At 45.2% G+C, this 27,088-nt stretch overlaps 1 protein-coding gene and 1 non-coding gene across 2 annotated transcripts in view; both read right to left on the bottom strand.

Annotated features, from left to right (window-relative positions):
• LOC119391911 (inversin) overlaps positions 1-27,088 on the bottom strand; it is a 217,492-nt gene that overhangs the window by 162,289 nt on the left and 28,115 nt on the right. Inside the window, exons 3-4 of the mRNA XM_049415444.1 lie at positions 14,111-14,293; positions 8,486-8,551 (exon numbers count right to left, since the gene is read on the bottom strand). Of these exons, the coding sequence (XP_049271401.1) occupies positions 8,486-8,551; positions 14,111-14,293 (249 nt within the window). The remainder of the gene's footprint in view (positions 1-8,485; positions 8,552-14,110; positions 14,294-27,088) is intronic.
• Positions 6,357-6,429, bottom strand: Trnat-ugu (transfer RNA threonine (anticodon UGU)). Its single transcript has one exon. It is a non-coding gene; the product is annotated as a tRNA-Thr (tRNA).

Here is a 27,088-nt window from a genome sequence, read left to right as displayed (position 1 = left end):
ACAAGCTCCGCAGACGAGCGTAGGTCTCGGGGTTCAGGATGGAGATTAGGATAGACTTTTTTTTAGAAGCCGAAGTCACGTCGTTGGCTTCGAAGAATGCCTCTAACCTTCCGACATAACTGATCCAAGATTCTGAAGTTGCATCGAACGGCAGTGGCGCCGCGACCAATGGTTGTGCCTGAGCCATTGTCCGAAGTCACTCTTTCCGTGCTCAGTCCCCACCTTGTTTCGAGCTGCAGTTTGCTCTCGGTAGTGCTCGTTACAATGGCAAAATGCTTGGAGTCTATCCCATCCTCGTCGCCAGTTTTGTTACGTTGTAACAAACATTTATTGACTGCTTTAAGCCGCACGCATGGCGGATATGCGGGAAGAAACAGAACACACCCTTGACGAAGGCGCGCGCAGTCCCACACTCAGGGTTGCCAGCGGATTATGTCCATTCACGTCAACATTGACGCCAGTCGCCACACCATGAAAGGGAAAAAAAAATACCAGCATGGCTTTGAGGTAGAATACTTGGCTCCGACGCAGGGGACCCAGGTTCGAACCTCGTTCCATCCCGGATATTTTTTATTGGTTTTTTGTTTTGTTTTGTTTCGCACGGTAGTGGTTACGGACACCGGCGGCAGACAACTACAGCGCCAAAAACGGTCCTTGTTGTGACCTCATAGCAGCTTTCGCTGTAAAATTCCTGTTAAGCCCTATTAGTCACAGACAAGACACCAGCTGTTCAAACTCCAGAGACAAAACTCGTCTTGTCCAGTTCTTGTGTATTTTGTGTGTTCTGCACTTCCAAGTATACCTTCATGGTCCAGAGAAAAATTCGCACTGAAACCGAGCATTCGCACCTCTCATGGACCTACAGGCACGTCGTCGTTGGCATTGGGCTTCCATCGCTTTAGCCTCTTCTCATATCCGCCGTTGCCGTTCCCTAGTATGCTCTCGTTGTACGTACTCGGAGTCTTCGGCACGCCACCATCGCTTCACAGCCATTTCATGGGCTAACTGTTGCCTTCCTCATCTTTAGTGGACCTGTGGTGAGTAGTGGGATTTTCCCAATTTCTGTGGCACATACCCGTTCATGATGATGATGATAGTTTTCTGGTGACCATGGTCATTTAATGGCCGGCTATAACAGCTTCGCAGTTAAGAACTGGCAGATCCCACGCACTTTGGGAATCGATGCAGTGCGAAGCAATCAGCGAGGAACTCCATGCACTGCATGCACTGTTTGGCTTTGAGAAAAACCAAGGCATTCATGACAAATCATTCACTGTCACATGCTTGTCATGCGTGGATGTACTACATTCTGGTACACAAATATGCTAGTGAAACGACCGCGACGGCTTCATGACGTATGCATCATGTGATTTGTGTTGCTGATGTGATGCTACAGATGATAATGACAGTGACAAGAACTTTATTTAATAGCCCTGAGAAAAATGATGAAGGGAGGCCTGGGGCTCCCCATCAAGTCGGTGGCTCCACCCAGGACAGAACCGGGAGGTGGTGACTCTCGGCGATAATATCTGGGGTTTTACGCACCAAAACCACGGTATGATTATGAGGCACGCCGTCGTGGAGGGCTCCGGAAATTTCGACCATCTTCTGTTCTTTAACGTCCACTGAGATCGCATAGCACACAGGCCTCTAGATTTTGCCTCCATCAAAATGCCAGCACCGCGGCCGGGATCAAACCTGCGACCTTCGGGTCAGCAGCCGAGCACCGTAGCCGCTCCACCACCGTGGCGGGCCGTGCTACAGATGACATGCATGGTATGAATTTTCGTGTTACCTGTTGTTCGTGTTTCTCATACGTAGACGTCATTTGACGTACGTTTCTGTATATAGCAGGGTGATGAAACGACTATGACGTCACAATGGAGCCTTGTGATGCCATGACATACGATACGTGCATGTTTCTATTCATGTCATGACTTACAGTTCACGTTAGTCAAGCACTCAATTTTAGTATATACCAAGATAATGAAACGACCAGGAGAGCACGAAGACCGTATGATGTGAATCATGTCATACATGACCTGCACCACACGATTTGCATGGCCTGTCAGTTATGTACGTCTTAAACCCATATGTCATGCCATGCGAATTTTGGTATATGTCAAGTTAATGATGCACTCACGACAGCACAGAGACCGTATTACCTAAATCTGCCGCACATGACATGCATAACCACGAGTTTCGTGGTATGACCCGTCATTTGCATTCGTCACACACACGTCATTCACACACTCACTCAACATGAGTTTGGTGGTATCAGTTTAACCACGAGTTCAACCATGAGTCTAGCCATGAGTTTCGTGGTATGACCTGTCATTTGCATTTGTCACAAACTCACTCAACATGAGTTTTGTGGTATGAGTTTAAGCACGAGTTTAACCATGAGTCTAACCATGAGTTTCGTGGTATGACCTGTCATTTGCATTTGTCACACACTCACTCAACACAAGTTTCGTGCTATGAGTTTAAGCACGAGTTTAACCATGAGTCTGTAACCATGAGTTTAGTGGTATGACCCATCATTTGAGTTTGTCACACACTCACGTCATTCACACACTCACTCAACACGAGTTTCGAGGTACGAGTTTAACCACGAGTTTAACCATGAATCTAACCATGGCAGGAGCTTCACGCTCTTCACGGATCATCAAGCCTTGACTTACATCCTTAACCTCGCAGAGCCTAGAGGAAAGATCGCTAGGTGGGTGGCCGAACTCCAGCAGTTTACATTCGTGGTCCATCACAGGCCTGGGGAGCACCTAAAGGATGCAGATGCACTTTCGAGACTTGCGGTCATTCCTGATCAAGAAAACATCAACGCAAACCTGTTGTGGGAGGGAACTGAAGAACTCCAGTTCCTCAACGGAAAGTTCGCAGTCCCCGAAACAATGGTGCCTCGAATCTTGGAACTTTATCACGACTCCCCGCACTCAGGCGGACACGATGGCTTTTGGAGGACTTATCGCAAGATCCATCAACGTTTCCAGTGGAAACACATGAAAGATGACGTCCAGCGGTATGTTCAGTCTTGTCATCAACGTCAAGTTCACAAAGCCAAGTACCTTCAGAGAACGGACGAGATTGTCTTGCCTCAACACTCCGACATACCGTTTGAAGTTGTCCACGTCGATTTTGCAGAGCTCAAGAAAAAGGCTGCTGGAATAGGAAGAACACAGTCTTTCCTAGTGGCAATAGACCAGTGCACAAGAACAGTGGCTGCACGGCCGGGAAGAGAAGACGCGAATAGTGTGATTGCTCTCTTGAGCCGTGAGATGTTTAAGAGTACAAAAGTAGTGATATCAGACAATGGACCAGCGTTTCTAAGCCAGCGTTTGCAAGAGTGGGCGAAGCAACGTGGAGTTACTTTGCGACGCTGCGCACCGTACCATCCTGCAGGAAATGGCATGGCTGAAAGAATAATACGAGATTTGAAGCAGTTCATTTCAATGTACCCAAGCTTTCAAGGCGGATGGAAATGCTGCTTGGAGGCAGCTGTTGCTCATCACAACCGATCGCACACTGCGAGCATCGGCTGTAGCCCGTATTTTGCGGCATTCGGAAAGGCGCCAGTGCTTCCTGCTGATCAACAGCTTTGCATTGCTGACCGCCTGCAATTGTGCGAAAAGCGAAAAACTTCGGAAGCATACCAGCGATATCGGGAAGATATGAAGAGAAACTTCGACCGCCGCCACAACACGCGGATACCTAAGATACAGCTGAACGATCTGATACTCGTCAGAAAGGGCCTTCCCGGCACGAAGCAGGTGTATTTGGGACCTTATCGAGTGGTGCAGACTGCAGTGCAACAAGGCGTTCTCAAGAGGGTTGGTTACGTAAACGGTGACGGTGTGCTGGAGTTTGCGACTGTCGGGAACGTCTTCATGTATCATCCCAGGAGGGATGAGTCTTCAAAGAGGGGGAGTGTACGTGGACGTGGTGAAGAAGTTAGAGAAGGACTGAGGGAAGACGAGGAAGAGGAGGGTGTTCTAAATAAAGAACATGGCTGACACCATAGCCTAGCCCAACGTGTATTATTACAAGTTTAACCACGAGTTTAACAATGAGTCTAACTAAGAGTTTCGTGGCATGACCCGTCATTAGAGTTTGTCAAACACTCACGTCATTCTGACACTCACTCAACATGGGGTCGGTAAGTGTGGTCGAGTGTCACTTTGTGCCCTGTATCACACGGGGAAACAATTTCGATAGGGTGGGGGGGTACAGGCCCAGTGTGCCACCCCCTGGCTACACCACTGTCATCACTATCTTATACAACCTGACATTTATGTTTGTCATGCAATATTGATTTTGGTATATATCAAGTTAATGACAAGACTGCGACAACACCAACAGCGTGTCATGTAAATCACGACGTACAGTATAAACGGAAAAACAATGGCACAAGTGACCGGTTGCCAGAGCGGCAAGATTACGACACGAGGCAATGGGTTTTTCCCTAGCGCGCCGATATCGAGAATGCCAAGCACATTCCATTTTCCAAAGCGGGGGTGGCTGGCGGAAAGCACTCCAACAAGCAGCTTTTTTTCTGGGCAATTGCGATAAAGATACGGTGGCTCGCAACTTCAGCGAAAAAAGAAAAACAAAAACGAAAAGGATATCGTGTGCATAGCCACATCTCTTGATAAGCAATGAACAAGCGTTTCTTTAGGATATGGGCTCTTGGATGGACCAACAGCAAGATGGGCTGCTTTCCGTCGGTCCGCCAGCCACCTCTGCTTTGGAAAGTGGAATGTGCTTGGCTCACTATCGGCGTGCTCGAGAACAACGGTGCCGCATGTCGCAATTTTGCGGCTCCAGCCACCGTTTACTTTGCTAATCTTTTTTTTGTTGTTGTTGAAACTGTACATGGCATGCATGCCATGATTTTCATTTTAAGACCTACCATTTGAGTTCGTCACACTCTCATGTCATGTCATACCAATTTTCGTATTGGGGTTGAGCGAGTTACGAAGTCGCCCTCTATCGGACGCGCCTTGCTTGTATGCTACGTAGGATAACACTCTGCACATTCTTCATAACAAGTTTCAAGTTTATTTCATCTATTAGTACAGAAACAGAACATTATACAGAATAAATATACAGAAGGAAGTCCGAAAGCACTAGGCTGTAGGGAGACCTCATGTCCAAGATTACAAAATAAACATTACCTGATCAGTAGTAACAGCAATATGTATAACAAGAAAATGTGCGATTTGACAGAACAACAACAAATCAGTTACAGGTAAACAAAAGTGGTATAACAAACAATATTATTGAAAAAAAAATATACACCTAGTATTAAAGCAAATAAGAATACAGTTGTTTTTTAAATAAACCAATAGTACAACATTGTTTGATGTGGGATGGTAACGAATTCCGTATATATAAAGCAAAGCAATAGGCAGTGTGTCGTCGGTAATTAGTATGGATGGCAGGTACGGTAGTAAAAAATTTCCATTTGAAGCAAATCTAGTTGGGTTATACTTACAAAGAGCATCAGGACAAAATACACTTAATGGCACAAGATGGATCAGTCACTTGAATAGCGTAATGGTGAGAAGATAATTAAATAAATTAGCAATAGGAAGTATGTTAAAGTTATAGAGTAATGAAGATGCACTACTGCGATATGAACTGCAAGTTAATTATTCTAAGGGCTTGGTTTTGAATATCATGAATGGGAGATAAGCGGATCGGGTATGTATTGCCCCATGTAGTGATACAATAATATGACTGTGAATGAAAGGGTAGCATAATCTGATTGAAGTCAAAGTGTTCAAATATTTACGTGCTTTGATGAAAATTCTAATACCGTATGCTAGTTTTTTCTGTAAGTGCGTAACATGGTTAGGATATCTTAGGTTGATGTCAAGAATAACTCCTAAGAATGAGCATTCATTGTCAGGAGCGACGAGCATGTCATTAGGTTGATAGTGACTTGGGATGGAAGGAACTATGTTCTAGAAGAGTTTGGATGCAAGCTCGTTGGTATGGATCCATCTTAAAAACACAGCGCTAATTTAAACATGGAGACATGGAAACAGCAAACGAGGACAGTAGCGCTGTGTTTTTAAGAAAGAACTTTGTTATTTGAGCGGAATATCATGAACATATTTCTTGTAGGATTAATACTCCGGAAGTTACAACGGCAACAGGTTAAAATGCTATTTAGATATTTGAAGGAAAGAAGTGGAAATTTAAGGGCTCATTTTTCTTTGTTATACACAATATTAATGAGCACTAACAGACAATAATGCCAAGGAAACTATAGGGGATGTTATTAGTAGTAAATTTAATGGAAATGTGAGGAAAGAAAAGTGGACGAAAAGATAACTTGCCGTGGGCAGGGACCGAACCTGCGAGCTTCGAATAACACGTCCGATGCTCTACCAACTGAGCTACCATGGCGGCTATCCCCCGTCCACTTTATGGGATATATATGTGTATTTAAACGTGGGAGCGTCAGTCAGTGCTGCCAGTAGCCATGACGGCGAGTGTGGAACACTTGTTTTCTGCCTGTTGGCGTCACGTAGCACGTGAACTTATTACGAGTTGGCAGCTGACAAATAATCCCTCGCATACTACCTGAAAGCACAAAGTCTGCCAGAACGAGACCCTCGCTATGAATGAAGGAAAGAAGTGGAAATTTTAAGGGCTCGTTTTTCTTTGTTATACACAATATTAATGAGTCACATGTCATTTTAGCGTCAAAGAGTAAATGGATTTATCAGAGGTTGTCGGCGCTCTACGCAAACACCATACGGAAGCTTTCCAGGATATTTCTATAAATTTTAGAATGGACATCTGGACCAGCTGGTTTATAGTTCTTGAGCAACAGCTCAAATTACGATACAGACAAGAAAAGATTACAGTTTCTGCAAATACATCCGAAACGAGGGGCATCTTTACAGTTAAGATAATAATTTTGGACAAAAAGAAAACGTACAACTGAAGCTACCTGTTTTCAGCATACGTACTGCAGTGAGCGCACATTGCACGTGGTTTCTGCGATAGGGTATCCCCAAACCGGCTTCTAGCATCAAAGATAGGTAATCATTCAAGGCGAACTATGTGACATGTGCTCCTACATTAGGCTGTCTGCATAACCAAATGGAGCAAACCAGAGCCTCAAGCCAGCAATTGTGCGGCCGCAGCATATCATTTAACTGCACCGATAATAAACTGTCGTTGAGTGAACATTATCGATTTGTGTGTGCCATCAGGGATATCTTCTTTTTTCCTATATTTTTTATCAAACTGAATGGTTTTCGGCCCTGTCAAGTTATTTCAAGACCTTTCTGCAAAACGATGAAAAATCATCACCATAATTGATGTTATTATTATTATTTGGTATTTTATTTGTTATTCCTTTACTCCAGCTGAAGCAAGGAAATGGCATTTTATGCAGTGTGCCTGTCTCCCCCCCCCTTGCATTCCTGTAATCTTGTCAGAGTTTGAACCACCCCCGGAGAGAAATCCTGGGTGTGCTAATGGCGCACGGTATGACACTACAGGTCATGCACTCTGCTTTTTATTGAGCATAGCACCCCCTGGTGGTGTCAATTACCACAGCTGCCCGCTGAAACACCAGAGCAAAGGGAGGCCAGATTAGCATGCTATAGAGAAGCTTACCACGTGCGGAACAGTGCCAAGATTCATGCGACTGCAGCCGCCGCCCGTGTGCTTAATCTTTGCAAAACCAAAAGAAACATACTTTTCCCTTGTGATAACTAGGTTTGCAAGAGTTAAACCTCAGCCAATTTATTTCAGACCTTAGCCATATGTAGTTATCCCATAGAGGTGCCATGATGATGTTGCCGTAGTAATGATGCCATAATAGTGTTCCCACATAGAAAAAAAAAAAATAGAGACACGAGATAGAAGGTTATTTGCACACCCCGTGAAAGCACAAGTTAGACACGACTGCAGTCCTCATTTTCAAGTGCTGCACAAATAACCTTTTGCATCGAATTGCATCTGCTTAAGCAACCACTGAGAGAGAATCAGCTTGTAAAATATTTTTCAAGCTAACTGTCTCAGTATAAAACAACATGCGAGCACCATAAAACAAATGCTTACACAAAAGGAGACACAGAATGAACACACTCTTTGCTTAGCCTTGCTCCCTTTCTCACTGAACGAGTGTGTGTGTGTGCACATTTGCAAGAATAAATGATTGCTTACATGGTCTGGATTGTCTCAAGCAATTTTAATACAACAATAAGACAAATCTGCGCTATGTTTTCACAGAGCAAGGAGACATTTCTTCGGACAAACGACTTATATGAGATATGAAAATTTACGCGTGTGCTGCGCATCAGTCTGCTGCTGAGCATAGCAGATATGCAAAAGCAGCCTTTCTGCAGTGGATATTAATGGTCCTTGCAAGCCACAATTCACGCAGTATCCTACTCCTTAATCTCATTACGCATTTCAAGTCACACACCCCATGCCAAAGCCTTACCTTCCTGAGCAATGCCAGCATGTTCTCCGAGTGACAGGCAAGGGCACTCTTGTGCAATGCTGTTTGCTGCAGTGAAATTCAGACATGTAGAGGGCTTTAAGAATAACAATGCTCTCACACACATAGCCACTGCAGCATCAATGCTCTCAACAGGAACTGTGTGCTAACAATAATGATCACGAGAACGGAAATCTGGGAGAGTTTGTAAAAATGCATCATAGAGCAGGTAGCGCAAAAAAATACACAGACACAAGCCAGGAAGATAAACACGAGACGAGCGCTCGTCTCGTGTTTATCTTCCTGGCTTGTGTCTATGTATTTTTTTGCGCTACCTGCTCTATGATGATAATGATCAATATGAAGATACAAAATGAGGTATGTGTTCTTTAAAGTACAATCCCAGTGTGGCCAGTTCAGTTTTTTATTAAGTGATGTAAACCACTTGATGGAGTCCAAACGAAATTGAGGAAGATAGAGGCTTAAAGAGAAACTTAGAGCAGGTTTCCAAAAACATCAAGTTAGAAGCAAACTTTCGGTGCTTTTCAACACCCTGAACATGAAAATGCACAAGAAATTTCAGACTGCTCAACCTAACATGCGTTATAAGCAAAAAAAAAAAAAAAAAACCAGGCTGCTGCCGGGCAATGCACAGCAAACCAGGTGCACATTCATCACTGGTGGGGTGCACCGTTAAGTCAATGCAGGGATCTACAAGAGTCCAACACAATGAGGCAGCTTCTGGCCAGCTACTGCGGCTACCTGCCAGGCAAATTGGTAGAGTTCAGTTGCTGTTATGAATAATTTTGATATACTTGCGGGTGATTGACACGACATCGTATGTGTTTAAGCCAGTAAGCCTACAGCGAAAACCACCTGCCAAGCAAAAGCTAATGCGACGACTAGCACGATAATCCCAGTTTTTTCACAGCGCCACAGCCCATGCATCCTTCCCCTATCGGGAAAGTCTCGAAACACTGTGGTAGGGTTTCCACATGGCTTTCGATATCAGTTCTGGCGATCCCGGTTGTCCCGGATCAGCCCGTGATCCAAGACAACCGTTAAGTGTTATTGAGCAGGCAAATAAGAGAGCACATTTAACATAGGCTATGAATGTTACAAATCATCTAAATTATGTCTTTAATGCATCAACTTCAACAGCAGTACACGCTGCGAAATTGCACGTGCATCTCCAAGGCTTGCAACGTTGTCTAGCGACGACTACGCCAAGTACTCTCAGTCGGACCCACACCATGTGCAAAGGTACACGTATACCTTTTTATCAAGAATCCACTGCCTGACCGTCAGTGATAAATAGAAAAAAAGCTCTATTAGCTGTAAAGAGCGATTGCGTAATAAAGAGAGTCACAAATCTGCAATCCTAAGACGAGATTTCATGACCGCGCAAAATGAAAAGAACTGTTCTGAATTTCTATCGTTCCAAAATCAAGTGCTTGCATGTGTCTAAGCATTGCCGTAAATTAGTCAGTCCGCGTTTCTACTGTTAGGCGCACGGAGTATCACCGCTACTTCAAGCAATTTGGCGTGTACAATGTTAAGCACACAGAAGCAGACTGTATGTTGTTGATATAGAGTAAAGATCTCGCAGAAGCTGTGTTAAGAGCATCCAAGTGAAAAAGTGACGTGCTCAGTGAAGTTTAACCTGTTCACGAAGTTACAGCATGCAGAAAAGTGCGCTAACCTCGAAACGTACTACAACTCGAACAGAAGATATTAGCCAGAGTTTCTCCATTCCAATTCGGTGCATTCTTATGTCTTTTGTCGCAACTCGTCGTACCTAAATGATGTTGTTGCAAGGGGGTTTTTGCCATCGCTAAATCTGTTTCGGGCTTCTAAAGCAACGCACCCACCCAAAGCAATGAAAAGCAACGCCGCCCTTGTAATCAAGGTTAGAAGGGTGGCGGCTTGGGCTAGTTGGTATGTCATGATGATTGCTAAAGCGCGAACTCTGGACAAGGACAAAAGGCACACGAAGACGAGCGCTATCATCATCATCTTGTAATCAAATTTATGTCGCAACACAATGCGCACGGAGCAGCAGCTTTGTCTACATGCGACACATGCACTGCACATTCCCCAGCGTGCGGAGATCTGGAACAAAGATGGCAACCAAGAGCGACTGTAGGCAAATGAACTTTGTGCGGGGTCTCACGTGATGCCAGTTGACGCCCAACAGCCTCAGAGAGGGTTCCACATCGTCAATGGCTACAGAAAGGGGCCACCTTTTAGTGTGCATCTGAAGAAAAATGTAGGAGCATTGCTTTAAGCATGCCCTTCGGGCAATCTCGCAGGTGATACTACACATACTGAAGCACCTCCGAGCTCTGCGTGCCGTTAGCGTTAAATGGTGTAATATAAATAGCTCGCCGTCGTTATGCTAAACAGCGGGAGGCGCGTGGCCGAGTTGCTTAAGGCAGCGCGCTGCGGAGCGAGGGGTCAAAGGTTCGAATCCCGGTGGTGCGCTTTGAAAACTTTTTCTTCCGATTTATTTTTCTTTGTGGCTTTCATTTATATATACATACATATACATATCCGGGACATGACGGCGTCGACAGACGGCGACAGCAAAAACCAGCCGAGAGCGTCCATATAATTGCTATCGCAATAAAACTAGCACGATCTTTTATGAATTCGTCTAAGACTAATCAAAGGCCATCTGGTGTGGCTAAGCTGGAGAAGCAGGGTGCCTAGTGCAAGTACAGTAAAAGCTCGTTAATTCGAATTCCACGGGGACGCTAAGCCATTTCGAATTAAACAAAATTCGAAATAATGAAAGTGAGAAAAAATGGGTGGATTTCGGGGGTGGGGGCACGAAAAATGTTTATTGGTCAAAAAAGTAGGTAATGACCATCTGCTTCTTTTCTCTGAATGCCACAGCTGCGGCTCTCTGTTCCAGCACGCGGACGCGGCGCAGGGAATCCTCTTCACCTTCTTCAAAGCTACGCGTCACATTAAGTGCCCCCATCACCTCAGAAGTAGACGGGCGCACAGGCACTTCGTCATCTTCGTCTTCCTCACCTTCTGGCTCTTCAGCAACAGGCTGCACACCGGCTGCTCGAGCAATAATGTCCTCATCAGTCAGGGCACCACACACAGATGCACAGGTGTCAACTTCAACATAATCGGCAAAACTTGCGCCCTGAAGAGTGCCGCGCAATGCCACTGGCATGAGCTCCTGAGCCCCGTCCACCTCGACGTCACAACTATCCCGCGCACTTCCAGCTGCAAATCCACTGTGGCAGAAACAGTTTGCGATTGTGGTCGCCGTCACCTGTTCCCATGCGTGCAAGAACATGTGCATGGCAGTGAGCAGCATAATGCCAAAGTCCTTCGTGTCGCCCGCGCACAAAATCATTCTCTCCAGCATGTGATGCCTATAAAAGCACTTGATATTCCTTATCACGCCCTGGTCCATTGGCTGTAGGGCCGCAGTCGTGTTTGCTGGAAGGAACACTAACTTTGTTGCTCTCAGCTCAACGTTGACTTTGTGCGCCGAACAGTTGTCGATGACAAGAAGAACGCGTCTGCCACCCAGTTCCATTCGCTTGTCGAATTTCAACAGCCACTTTCTGAATAGGTCACCTGTCATCCAGGCTTTCTTGTTTGCGGCGTCCACTTCCTTTGCCTCGCCGGATAACATGCGGAATATGAGATTGTGCCGCTCCCTGAAACAATGAAACCATCCCTCGGAGGCGACAAAGTCTTCAATGTCCAAGCACAGGGCGAAATTGGCTGCCTTGGCCATGATGATAGGTCCGCTCAATGCGATACTCCGGGCTCTCATTTCTTTAACCCAGACAATCAAAGCTGACTCCAGTTCCGGGAATTTCGCTGTCCTTAGCCTTTTCCGACTGGAGCCAAAGTCCTCGGCTTCACAGCCGTTTTCAATGGGCGTCCTGTTCCGTATGTATGTTGCCAACGTGCTCGGAGGTATGCCGTGCTTCCTTGCAATTTCATGATCAACGTATGTATACTGCGCAGTAGTAAACGCGGACGACAAGATGATACAAGGACAGGCGCAGACTATCAACTGAAGGTTTATTTTTCACAAACCACATATATGTGACTGAAACAGAAAAAGAAAACACAAAAACCTACAAAAAATGATGACTTAGCTCTTAACAATCAACAAAACTTGAACGTTTGATAAAAGCAGATTCATGGTCCATGTGCGCCACTTGCCAGATACCGTAGCTCTTTATCTAGAAGAGCTAAAGACGGTTTGCTTACGCAGTTTTCTGGTTCCCGTGCCAGATAAAGAGCTACGGTATCTGGCAAGTGGCGCACATGGACCATGAATCTGCTTTTATCAAACGTTCAAGTTTTGTTGATTGTTAAGAGCTAAATCATAATTTTTTGTAGGTTTTTGTGTTTTCTTTTTCTGTTTCAGTCATATATATGTGGTTTGTGAAAAATAAACCTTCAGTTGATAGTCTGCGCTTGTCCTTGTATCATCTTCTTGTCGTCCGCGTTTACTACCGCGCAGTATACATACGTCGATCATGAATCACCAACTCGCCCAATCGTCCACCTTGCAATTTCATATTTGCTCGACTTCTCTTGGTCTACCTCTCGCAAAATCTCCACCTTCTCCTTGACAGTCTTCGCACAGTACTTGCCCCGCGGCATCTTGCAACTTTGATGCGGAATAAGACGGCGTTGACAGCGTGAACAAACAACGTGCTCGAAGAACAAAGTGACGCCGCCGGGTGCGGCCTAGGACTATCCGCCACTCCGCTGCCTCAGCGTCCCGCATATAACAAGTGGCGCCAGGCGCTGACATAACGGGAGGGCGAGGGAACACAATTGCTCCTGTGATTTCGGAGGCCATACTTTGCTCGCCCTTTGCTCGGAGGCCACCTGAAGCACCAAGCATCAAAGCTTGAAAAAACCGGTTGTGCCACTTATCGTTCGGCCGTAAAAGCTTCCACTGGTGTTTGACGATGACGCTTGGCGGCGCGTGCTTCGAATTATTCACAGAGGCGGCAATTTCTGTTTGAATTAACGAGTTGTTTTACACATGGTCTCCTATGCACTGCGGACCGGACTGCGGCGACCATTTCGAATTATCCAAAATTTCGAATTAACGAGGTGTGAATTACCGAGCTTTCACTTACAGTTGTGAAGTACACACTGTACCATAAATCAGCCTTATTATGCCAAGTAGCAAAGTACCTACTACACATCTGTAGGGCAATGCATGCACTCACATTGCGGCACACTTTGTTGACGCTGTCGAGGATGGTGACGATGATTATGGTTATGCCCTTTATATTGAGTGGTCCGCCTTAAACCAACCACTCATTACACAATTCACATGGTGTGACGCATGATTCTAAGCTACTGCCACTCAGTATTACATCTGTTAATGTGACTCCTTAACCAACATGACACCTGCACAGGGTCTTTTTTTTCTGAAGGAGTTTCAATCACTGGCGTGGTTCCGTGGTAGAACACTTGACTGCCAAGCAGTATGCCTGGGTATGACTCCTGCACAAGCCCTGGTTTTTATTTCTCATTGTGTACAAGGTCATGCAGGCTTTTGTAGCACATGCCGCGGCCAGGATCTGATAAGCAATTAAAGCTTTCACCTTAGTATTTCAATACCTTAAGCTTGTCCTGCAGGTCAACCTGGCTGGCATCCATGCACTCGAGCAGCATGGCCAAGACACTGCGTGCCTGAGGCAAGCTGACTGTGGCCACACAGTGCAGCGGTGTGCATCCATGCACATCCCCTCTAGTCCAGGGCGCACCAGCAGACAGCAGAAGGCGCACCAGGCTCCGGTGGCCCTGCACGTTAGATCAGGTGCCTCAACTGCTTTTGTGGCTGTAGAAACAGATCTTGTCAGTTTACTTTATTCCATGTTCACCGTGAACTCTGCAATAAACGGGCATAGTGAGTGACAAATAACTCGGATGCCTTCGTGGCACCCCACAGAGCCAGTAATCCAACCTGTGTGCCATTTCTAAGTGGTGTGAAGATTGGTCAATGAAATTAAATAGTGATAAATCAGTTGTCATGCTTATAACAAATAAGAAACACCGTTTTAATTATATGTATTATCTTAACAACTGTCCTTTGACTGAGGTTGACGAATATAAATATTTGGGTGTCACAATTACCAGCCGCCTAACATGGTCAAGTCACGTTAATAAAACATGCTCATCTGCTTGAAGAAAGCTCGGTTTTTTGAGGCATAAATTAAAAACAGCACCATCAGAAATCAAACTGTTGGCCTACAATGCTTTTATAAGACCAAAGTTAGACTATGCTAGTGTCGTTTGGGACCCACATCTAAAGAAAGATATTAAGAAGCTTGAGATGGTGCAGCGAAAGGCGGTTCGTTTTATCTTTAACCCTTTGCGGTCCAAAACCTTTACCCACTTTCCGGCTCTAGCGGTCCGAAACTATTTCGCCAGTTTCTGGCGCCGCGAATAAAAGCACAAGCTGTGGAAGAGAAACGCACAGGATATTTATTTTTGCTCCTGCATTCTGCAGGCAACTCTTTTAGTGATATTTGGGCAACGTATGATACCGCTCAAAGCATTCCCCTGTGTGCAGGCCAGGGTTATTACTGCAGGTTTCCACCGCCGCCGTCGTCGTCTTCGTCACACACTTCTGTCGAATCACTGTCATCACTGTCTGGTGGAGGCACGTAATTCTCTTCCTCACTAAAGTCATCCTCGCTTTCGCTAAAAGCACCGCCGTAAAACGCACGCGGTGAAAACGTGGCCATGCTTCTCAGCGAACCGCGCGCGCGAGTGGGTACGCTCTAGGCCCCGTGCTGATCATAGTGCTGCACCCTAGTGTCAAAAAAGTAAAACCTCAACAAACAAAGCTCACTTATTCCTCAAGAGATGGCCCTTCATGTATACAAAAAATGCGCGCGACTCGCGGTGAGAAAACAGCAAAATTTAAACCACGAACACCCTTGTCGGGCGGGGCCCGACAGCGGACCGCTACGGCCGTGTTGCGTTGTCGGGCGCTGCCCGACAACGGACCGCAAAGGGTTAATGTCTACCACAGAAATGACTCGCCAACAATGATCATGGCCATTAATAACATCCCTACTTTACAACACCGAAGAGCAGTTGCCCGGCTGAAATTTCTGCACTCACTTTATTTTAGTAAATTTAACATTAGTCCAGAAACTTATGTAAGAAATCAAACTTCAAGACAAACTCGAGAAACAAATAGTTACACTCTTGAACCTCACTTCACACGTACTAATCTTTTCATGAACTCGTTCTTTCCTTGGACCATCATTGATTGGAATGCGTTACCTTTTGTAGCATTCTGTGATAATCAAAATTTTGACTTTGATAACTATGTATCTTTCTGTTCTTAACCGTGCAACTCAAAATCTCAGACTGTCTGACGTTGTATTTGATTTGCATTCTCTAGTTGCGTTTTGCATTTTTTGCTCCAATTTTGCTTTGTTCAACTTTTGTCCTGTGTTCTACTGCCTTAACATGTTTTTTATTGCTTGAACTTTCTTTTTATTGAAGTTACATTGTGAATCACTTTTTGTTATGCCCCCCTGCTTGGCCTTTCGACCGCAGTATGCTGTAAATAAAATAAATAAAAAATAAATATGAAACTCTGCACTTCCAAAACCCTTTTCAGGGCAAAATTTCAGAATTTCTGCCATAACAGCAGGTCTAAAACAGCATTAACCGAAGCCACAACGACCATTGCATTCATTATTTCGTAGCCTTGAACCAGCGTTTTCTTGCAACGATATGGTAGAGGTTTTCAAGTCATCTTTCCAAAATAAAGAAGCTCAATGTAGTTTAGCATATGAAATGTATTGCAATGCAATTTACCAAAAATGGAAAGCGCCTGTCACAGGAGAAGCAGCAAAATGCCCAAGCAATCTATAGGCAGGTCTTTGAAGCAGTTAAGCAGATGTGCCTATTAAGCAGCCTGGGACAGTGACACTGACTGCAATAAACTCTGCCCCCCAAAGAATTTCACGTAGCTGGATTCAGTCATGTTGAAATGCAGGCTGGTATTTAACCTGTCATGTAAAGCACTAATGTTTTGCTTATATCCAGCACCTCCCATTCACTTTGCTGCAAAATACTAGCAGACTAGAATATATAGTCCAACAACTGCCCCTACAGCTCATGGATTATGAAAACAAAAGTATAACAGGTAATCTACTAGTTTTCACTGCTCCTGAGGCCAGAACACATTTGCAGCATTAGCTCCAACTTCACAACTTATAGGGAGTATTGACTTTCGTTGTAAGGACGAATTAGACTCTGTTAAGGAAGTGTTGATTTTCACACGTTCAATGGATAATCATCTCTTCATAATTTTGCCTACACAATGCAGCTGCCTTGCATGACCAAGCTCCATGGTGACACTCAAAGCAGGGTGCCATCACAGACAGAATTTTCAGAAGTATGTTGGGGGTGGAAGCTAGATCAGTACTAAGAATTCATTGCATTAGTAAACAAAAACAAGGCACTGTATGACGTGCAATTCTAAAACTCACATTATTGCGAAAAAAATCGGGCACTATGTCACGCAAAATATGACACAGCAAAGTATGGGCTCATCGCCGCTCATACTCCCCGTCAACCGACACATCTAGCTTCGAGATGCGCGGCTAGAGAGTCGGGGGGAGAGAAAACGCACTCTCTTGAATTAAAGAAAATATGCAAAGACCGTGGAAACGAGCTCGCCTTTTTCTAGGGGTGTGCGAATAGTGAAATTTCATCTTGAATCAAATAGTGCCGAATAGTGGCCAGAAATGACGAATATCGAATCGAATATCGAATACAAAGAATTTTATGAAAAATTGAAACAAAGGAGAATGGTAATGCTGTGCTTCGTCACGTGTGCTCTGGGCCCAAAAATCTAGCGTTTTAACTGCGCTCCCGAACGATGGGAGTTTCTGAACGAGTGCTGCGTGGCACGGCAGTGGCGACTGCATAGTGTGAACAAATTTTCACATGTCAAGCCAATCACCGAGGGTTTCACGGGCCAAGTTCGGGACGTTTCACGGCGCTTGTGGCATATGCGACCGAACTACGAAACAAGTCCACGCCTTCCTTTCGGAAGTGAAGTTGCAAAAGGCTTGATAGTACTCTTCTGTGTTCTTTTTGCTTACGGAAATGGCATAATTTCCTTTAAAGCAAAGAAGTTGTTGCTTCGAACCAGGATATCTGTGAGAGTTATAACGAACGGTGTACTGTAAGGCGTTAGCGTTAGTTTTAGCCACCCCACCCTAACCAAGTTGCACCGTTGGCCTCTGTCACGTTTTAGATATTCATCATGTCGAATTATTCGAAACTTCAAATAATAGCTATTCGAAAGTCGTATCGAATCATTCGATTAGGTATTATTCGATTCGAATTCGTCATTCAAATATTCGCACAACCCAACTTTTTTCAAATCCTGCCGGCAATGGGCGCATTTTCAAGCGAGGCGAAAATGTTGAGGCCCGGTACATAGATTTAGGTGCACGTTAAAGGGGCGGTGTCAACAAATTTTGAAGCTATAAAAAGCCTGCTGTAGGATTCCCCTGTATGCGAGGACACACAGCTCAAAGCGTTAAACACAGCAAACGTTTAGAATATATTTTAATTCACTTCGAAAGTGTGCCTAAATGCTCATTCTCGCAATTGAGACCCATCGCTAGCACGACTGACACCGACGTCACAGTGTAGGAAGCGTAACGAAACTTTTAGTGATGTCGGACCACATTAGAGTGACATGCAATGAGCGGTGACTCGCAGCTCCGCTAAACCGGGCAAGCCAAGAGAGCATCGGCTGCAAACTACACTTTTCTTTTAGCTTGTTGCCGAAGTAGCCAAACTTGCTCGCATTTTCCAAAGTGCTTTGCATCATCACATGAAGTTTAGTTTGTTTGCATGCTTCTTTGCTTTAGCATACCGGGTTGCCGTCGCTGTAAACGTGAGAGGCTGAATAGGTGGGACAACATAGTGGCGCTAAGATGAACCAGGCAAGCACCGAATTGCTGCTGCAGAAACCTAATGTATTCTACTTCGCTTCTGGTGTAAATTCTCGGCAGCGGCCTAGTTTCGAATGCCTTGCCCTTAAAAACATTTTTTCGCCACCGTCTCTCAGCAAAAACAAAGAAGCACACTATAATGGATGGATGGATGGATGAATGAATGGATGGACGCTATGAGCGTCCCCCTACTAACGGGGCGGTGACATGCATGCCACTAGAATTGAAAAAAATTTTTTTCTTTTTTTTTAATGTTCGCCTAATGCCTCGTCTACTTTGATTAACTCAATCTTACTAAAGAAACAAAACAAATCCACAGCCCAGTTCTCTGCCCTTTCGGCAGAATGTCTAATTTTTCCACTATCTGTTTTTGTCCTTTCTATTTTTCTGCCACCAATACTCTAACCGTCTCTTACTTATTTCTATCTCGGGCGTGTTCAGCTTTTCATTGTCGTCCCTAAAACACAAGGCTTCATGTAGGCTCGTGCTCAGACGTACACCTGGGTGGATATCTCCACATTCAATGAGAACATGTTCCGTCATTTCCTTAGCTTCCTTTGATGATGCCACCCTACTAAAGAGCCCCAGGTAGTCGAAATTCCCGGAGCCTTCCCCAACGGCGTCTCTCATAATCATATCATGGTTTTCGGACATTTAACCCCAACAATTATTATTATAGTAAAAATGAAAGAGAAAAAGCGTACAAACGCATCGATATATTTATTTATCTATTTTATTTGTCTATGCAAAGTGTAGTAGGTCAAAGACTCATACCGAAGCAGAAAAAAAAGGAAACATTTATAGGATATTATGCATACATTAAATAGACCTCACTAGCATAAGCAAGTATAAAGCTCTCCATACCGTAAAGGGACTGTGTACCGTGCTTTATTGTTTTTCTGTTCTGTGTCGCAATAGAAAGCATACCGTCTGAAGTGTCCCACCCTGCAGCGGTTTCTTTGCAAAGCAAGTAGAAATTTTTAAAACATAAATTTAACACGAAAGTGTTTTATGCCAGGGCCCACCAAGACTTTACTGACGTATTTCTGTCACGGATATGACGTTGTAAAATGTACACTAACAGATGACAAAGAAAAAAGAAGAAAAAGTTCCGTCATCGGGAATCGAACCCACGACCCCTCGCTCCGCAGTGCGCGGCGCAAAACGAATCGGCCACAAAGGCTACGTTTTCGCAGCATACTAACGGCGAGCTATTTATATACACCCTTTACCGCTGACTACGCAGAACTCGGAGGCACTTGTTTTCGTTATCACCAGCGAATGGAGCGAAGGGTGTGCTTTGGAGGCCGTCGCCCCGCTTGTTACGATGCGCGCGCAGCCCCACCTGTACTTTGCCCTACAGGGCGTGGTCGCCCATACGCCCGCACTTATCTCGTGATAGGGGACGTCTGTACGTCTTGTGCTTTCACTGCAAGTTTACGTTGAAGTTACAAAGTGTACATGAAGGTCACTTCGCTCGCTGCAGCTGCCGCGTTTGCTAAAGGAGCGTGCTGTTTAAACACAAGGAAGTAACAACTGTGACAGTTGTTAGTTCGAGGTCGTCCTGTGTGTGTTATTTTCGTGCGCCCTTTGTGCTTGAGCAGCACGCTGCAAGTTTCGAGCTGCTTGCTGTTCTTCGCGTAACATTCTCATTTGTTGCTATCACATTCAATGCTTTGCCCTTGCGGCAAAGCAATGCAAAATAAACGCTCAACTAGCTCTCTGAAGACACATTTTACTTTCGTATTATACCGATTCCTATGATGGAGGGATCAGCCATGTTTTTTCTATCTACATTCTGTCATCTTCCTTCCGCAACACTGGATACTGCAGGCGATGACAATGGCTGTGCTGGTGAAAGTCGAAAACTAGAACCATATGCAGTTTTTGCAGGCTGAATTAGGTTTTGTTTAATAATAAAATGATTGCCGTAATGGTAGTTTAGAGCTCGTAATTACTGCGTTCTTTCAAGCTTTGTTTAGTTAGCCTGAAAAACCACCGCAATCGAGCGGAAAACGTGTGTTCCAGGAAAACTGGTACGCCGGCATTGTGAAACGAACACGAGATGTGCTTCACAGAAAAGAAGGTCCTTGCTGTTTTTCAGTTGTGTTTAGGTGTTCTGTGTTCCATACGCTACATGACAGCCAACATGAACGCCTTGGTGAAGCGGAACCTGAAGGCAAAATCTTCACTGTAAAACCCATGGGGTTGACTGTGCCGCGAAGTGACTTTAGCATCGGTCAGGCACGTAGCCAGGATTTTTTTTCGGGGGGGGGCCCAAGGCCTAATTGTTCGAAAGAAAGTCTTTCCATGGTAAAAACAAAAAAAGTTGCCTGGGAATATAGAAGGCTGGAAAATTTTCGGGGGGGGGGCCGGGCCCCTCGGGCCCCCCCCTTGCCTACGTGCCTGGCATCGGTGAATAGTATACTGGTACACACTTTTAGAAAAGAGAACTGATGGTCATGGCTCGAAAATTCCTTGAAGTCAGTCACGCTTCTATTCGCCCAAGACATTCTTTTTTCCTTCCGAGTGGCGCCAGATGGCATGCTCGCATGGCTCGCGTTACTCTGCCGTAGGCAGGCAGGCAGGTGACCGCAGCACCGGCAGCACCACCGGTGGCCTCTTTCCATGCACAAGCAATAAAAAAGAAGCTAAAATTACTTTCTGACGCCAAGGAAAGCTGCCAAAAGTGCATAAAATGCAATGTTAAGCTATAGATATTTGTGTTCAAGCAAAATAAGCCTGCCTGCAAGAGTTAGTTGCTCATACCAATAGCTTGAACCACATTTCCGTCGCACGACGCTAGTGGTCATACTCTCATGACTTTCAGAGCCAAATTAAAATATAATTCCTTTTTTATTGTACAAAAGCATGCCTGTTCCCGCCGATGTGACAGACAATTTTCTCATTTCCGCAAAAATCAAAAAAATTTTCACGCGATAGACAGTCCCTTTAATACAAGTTGTAGTCCCACAACTGTAGCATACATAAGCCATACACACTTCCTGTCCGGAACGTAAAACCCCAGATATTATTACTTCCTGCCCGGAAGTGTTGTCCTTGCTGCTCTGCAAACACTACAACCTCTCCAAGAGTTGAGTTTGAATGCCAATGGTGGTGGGGCTTATCGCGAAACGGCTACCTTATCGCGAAACGGCTACTAAATTTTCTCGATCGAAGTCTGTGCTAACAAATAGCCAACATGGTTTTTGGAGCAATAGATCAACTTCCACTGCAGTACTATTTCTTTCAGATATGGCAAATTCCTACCTAAACAACAACATGATAGTGATTGGTGTCTTCATTGACGCCAGAAAAGCTTTTGACGCTGTTCATCATGGTATACTACTTAACAAATTAGAACAGTATGGCTTCCGAAGAGGAAGTCTAGAATTTTTTCAAAGCTACCTTACGAACCGAAAACAAACGGTTCATTTTTGCAACCCTAATTCAGGATTTTTGCCCATTACATCGGGAGTACCACAGGGATCGGTATTGGGACCTATTTTATTTTCTCTGTCCATGAATGACCTCCCTTTATTACTGCCACCCCCGCTTCTTGCTTTATTTTCATGTATTCGGGTTTGTCCAGCAAGGACAGTTATCAATGCTCGACGCTGCCCGCGCTGCAGTGTCCAAGAAGCTTCGCGATTGTAGTAGATCACTTTGTTAAGATTGCGTGCAGGACGCGAATAGTCTAGATTAATCCAGAGCTTGCGCAATCACCAGTTATAAGGCTAGAATGTTCGATGTATGATGTATAAAAGACGGCACGTCCCAGCCATGATCAGTTTATTGACGGCCGAGGCCCTGTTCACCGCTATCAGTGTACAGCGTGTATTGCTGCAGTTTGGTTTTCATTTCCTGGCCACAAGTTCAGCCAAATAAAGAGTTTCATCTTGTACGCACCGACTGCTGTCTTCTTGGACGTCACGACCCCGTGACAATATTACATAACTTCACCCCAGTCATGTACGCTGATGACACTGCTCTCATTTGCGCACACGAGTCCATCGATGGAGCCTTAGGCACGGCTAACAAAGAATTGAGACAAATCTGCAATTGGTTTCAAGCCAATAAACTGGCTTTAAACGTTAGCAAAACAAAATACATGGCGATTCATTCACCATACAAAGTTACTGCTTTGGACTCTTGTGTGCTTCAGGTTGTGAATGAAACCACAGAAAGAGTGAGTAACTTAACATACCTTGGAATTGTACTAGATCATCATTTCAGCTGGAAAATGCATATTGACTCTCTCTGCAAAAAACTAGCGACAGCCTGCTTTACGCTTTTGAAATGTCGCCAGTACTTCGATGTAGCAACTTTTAGAACAATTTACTTTGCTATATTTCACAGGCAACTCTCATACTGTATTGGATCTTGGGACCATACATACTATTCACACCTAAAGTCACTTATAATTCTGCAAACACATGCTATCCGTTTTATATCAAACGCAAACTACATGGCCTCATCTAAACCACTCTTTCGTCAGTACCAAGTCATGCCTCTACAACTAGTCATAAATTATAAAACAACAATAATGGTGTACAAGTCTCTAACAAGCAATGTCCCTCTCCAGCACGGGCGTCCGGAGGGGGGTGCAAGGGGGGGCAGATGCCCCCCCTTGGAATTGCGGATAATATTTTTCTATGCAGTTGCAATAAGCTACACAGCTTGATTAGCACACTCAGGTCCTGGCCTTCAGGTTTGCCATTCAATTTCGCGCGTTACAAACTACTGACTAATCTTGCGTGTCATGTCACGGCAGTGAAAGAAAGGCTGCCAGTGCTGAATGCTCCCCCCCCCCTTGCGTATGCACCCCCCTGCAAAAAGTTCTGCGGACGCCCTTGCTCTCCAGCACTCCCTTTTTATGCCTTCACAATGGCAAACAAGAGCCCGTCATTGCGGTAACTTCCTAAAACCACAGGTAAAAATGTTTATGGCAAAAGGCGACTTAACAGTGTTGGCACGTCAATGTGGAATAACCTACCAGGTCAAGTGAAACAACACAATGCTTTCATTTTCATTAGAGGTGTGCAAATATTCAAAATTTCGAATATTTTTCGAATAGGGTTTGCTATTCGATTCGATTCGCACTGGAATTTTACTATTCGAACTATTCGAACTTCCCAAAAACAAATACAGTCAACGTCCGATTGAAAGTGACCCCTTCAGATTTTCAATATGCTTCACCCCATCACACCCCGGTATCGCGGCAAAGCTGCCTTTCAAGCTCCGTTACGGTCGAACTTTGCCAAGACACAGTCAACGTCCGATTGGAAGTGGTCCCTAGATTTTCAGTATGCTTCACCTCGTCACACCCCGGCATTGCGGCAAAGCTGCCTTTCAAGCTCTGCTACTGTCACGAATGTATTAACTCAAGAAAACGCTGGTTCCAACATAAAGATGAAAGATGGGGCAGAGGTGGGGGCTCAATAATGCTGTTTTGGACCTGAAACTTCGGCAGGAAGTTCGAAAAATCGGAAGCCGAAGCTTTTTAGCATCCGAAATTTCAGATGTTCTTATATCGACGTCTACGAGGCAGATTTGGAACTCCGGACTTGGGAGCACACCCTTGTCCACCACATCAGTTGGGCTTCCACAGAAGTTGAAAGAGGAGGAGAGGCTGAGGAAATGGCATCTTTGCCTATCACGTGTAAAGTGTTGTCGGCAACACTTTGGTTGCACCAAATCATGTACATAAATAGAATTCGGCCTTTACATTGCCTCATTCTTGATAAGAAAACTATGAAACACCACCCCTCCAGTGCTTCATCAACCTAGCGAAAAGAAACACTTTCATGTTGCTATCTCATAAGAATATGCTTAGAAATCCTCTCTAACTGCAATTTCACTTCGAAGTATTCGAAATATTCTAGAAATATTCGAGAAATATTCGAAAAATATTTGATTCGATTCGCACTCACACTTCAATATTCGAAATCGCTTCGCACCTATAATTTTGCTATTCGCACAGCTCTAATTTTCATGCTCAAATGTCATTACAAGGAGCTGTATTAGACTACTTACATGTTTAGTATTACAAAGTGACATGATGTTAAACTAACTAATGTTTTTGTATGCTGACCTGGAATGCTATTAAACAGACGTATTGAAATATTAGATGTATTATTCATGTTCAGTATGCAAACCAAAACCTGTTCAACTGTTGTGTATAAGTTATGTTTTTCAAAATGATCTGCATCTTAAGCTAAAATGTTGTTCATTGTATAACTCTGTCTTCTGCCTTACTTTCTGTATGCTATAGTTGCATGGATCCATACTAGCATTCTGCTAAGGATCCAGATGTTGCTAACATGTTTTTGTTTTTCTGTATTTCGTTTAACAATATTAAAGTTCAAAAGTTTAAACACAATACCCTTGCAGACAACGAGCTTGTTGATGGTTGTGGATGAAGGCTTGCCCTTTTGTCCCGTACGATAAGTCCCACAATCAAAAACACCAGTGCACTCGGTGTGCTTGTTGCAGGTACACAGAACACCGTTTTCATGTGGCAGGCTAGGTGCAGCAGTTGCATTCGCATCACGGACCGGTACCCCGAGATGTCTGACAACTCTGAGCACTTCGATCCGGAAAGGATATGGCACTCCTACGCCAGTTAGCTATTCCATTCAGAATTAAATTACGAATGTCACTTAGCGAGAATCACGAGCCTGTTCCTGTTGTTGTCAAGTGCAGTGCGTTGATACTGGACATGTTTTGTGTTTTACAGCGAAAGCTGTTATTAGATCATTTCACCGGCCGTTTTTGGTGCCGTAGTTGTCCGCCGCCGCCGCCGCCGCCGCCGCTGCCGCCGCCACCGCCGGTGTCCGTAACCAGTATCGCTCGAAATAAGAAAAAAAAAACTAAATAAGAAAAAATTCCAGGATGGTACGAGGTTCGAACCTGGGTCTTCTGCGTGGGAGCCCAGTATTCAACATCTGAGCCATGCCGGTGCTTGAAACTGCTTTGCAAAAAGGTCCTATACAGGCTTCATGTCGGGAAGGAACCACATTAGCATGTGCAATATAGCGTGGTAGAAGAGTAGAATAAGCACCAAGCGTCACACAACGCGAATTCTGTAACCAGGCGTCACACAATGCGAATTGCGCAACGAGTAGGTTGTTGAATGCTTCCAACCCATTACAAAGAGCTCTTCCATAATTCTTCATCGTCATCACGCACAGCATCAACAAAGTGCGCATAACGCCTTACATGCGTTTAGCAGGTACCACGGCTGTCTGTAGAATGACGAAAAATGGCACAGTGCTTACTGCCCTACTTCTCAAAAATTACAATGATTTATAGCGTAGTGGGTTCCTCGCAAGTGCACTTCTGTTGGTTGCCAAGGAAGCCCATAAGGCTCCGATGATCCATTTCCTCGGGGTCTCAATAAAGTCAATTCTCTCTCTCTCTCTCGCTCTACGTTTCTCTGGTTAAAGTGTGTTATAAAGCGTGGTGGGACAGTTAAATAACGACCGGGCGTCACATTACGTAACTACAGTCAAACCTCGTTAATACGTACCCGCTTTAAACGTACTAACGGTTAAAACGTAGCTGCGACGAATCCCCGACCGAGTCCCATAGAGCCCAATGCATTCGCTGACCGCTTAAGCCGTAGTGGTTCGCCCTATGCCTACCGGTTAGTGCGTACCCTGCGTACCGCGATAACTTTTTGTGCCATAAAATTTTACTGCGCCGCTCAACTTCCTGACGCCAGAATGTGCCGCCAAAGGTCTTCCGCCTTTTTGAGAAGTGCGCAGATCAGTCGATCCCCGATTCCGACTTCCACGCGATTGCGGCGACGCCTTTGCGGGTAAGCATAGGGAAAGAACGAAGGCGAGGTGGCGGCCACCGACGAACGCGCCGGCATGACTCATCGCCGACAACCTTATCACAATAAGTATCTTCAGCTATCTGCTCGGGCACGCGTGCGGCGCAGCGCTACTTTTTAAGCCTACTGCACGCTTTTATTAGGCGACAACCTGAACGCGCTGGGCCGCCGATCGCTGCCGCTTCGTTGTGCGCGGCCGTGTTCAAGGCTCAAGTTGAATTAATGGCACAAATGCTAGGGAAGGGACGAAGAACTTCAGCCATGTACCAACTAGCCCGACAGCAAACGCTACTAAGCCGTCATCAGGCGCGCACCGCTTTGTAGAAGCGAAAGCAGATCGCTGTTGCGTAGTTAGCGTTGCGGGTCGCGGGCGCCGAGAAACCTCGCTCCATTGACGCTATCACGCTAAACGCACGTGTACGATACAGCAAGCGTAGCGCAGTTGTAACCATACTGCACGCTTTTATTAAGCGACCACCCAACGCGCCTCCGTCCGCTGCCAGGACCGATAGAGCATCGCGGAGTGCGCATCGCTTGCATGAAGCTGTCATCGCTGCGTTAACCGAACAAGCTACTCGCCGCATCTTTGCACGATCTGGAGCGAAGTGGGTACGAACAACATTCCCACGATAAATGCGCGCGTGCGGCACAGCAAGCGACCCGGTAGTGACGGCGTGAGCCGAGTAGGCGACGAGCTGCACGCAACTAGCCGGGAGACGATCGGCGCCACGCGGCCGTACCGCGTTTCACTGGAACTGT

The sequence above is a fragment of the Rhipicephalus sanguineus genome, chromosome 4 (assembly GCF_013339695.2).
Source record: "Rhipicephalus sanguineus isolate Rsan-2018 chromosome 4, BIME_Rsan_1.4, whole genome shotgun sequence".
NCBI lineage: Eukaryota > Metazoa > Arthropoda > Arachnida > Ixodida > Ixodidae > Rhipicephalus > Rhipicephalus sanguineus.
Note: the sequence above shows the minus strand (reverse complement) of the source record. Positions and strands in the feature narration are given on the sequence as shown.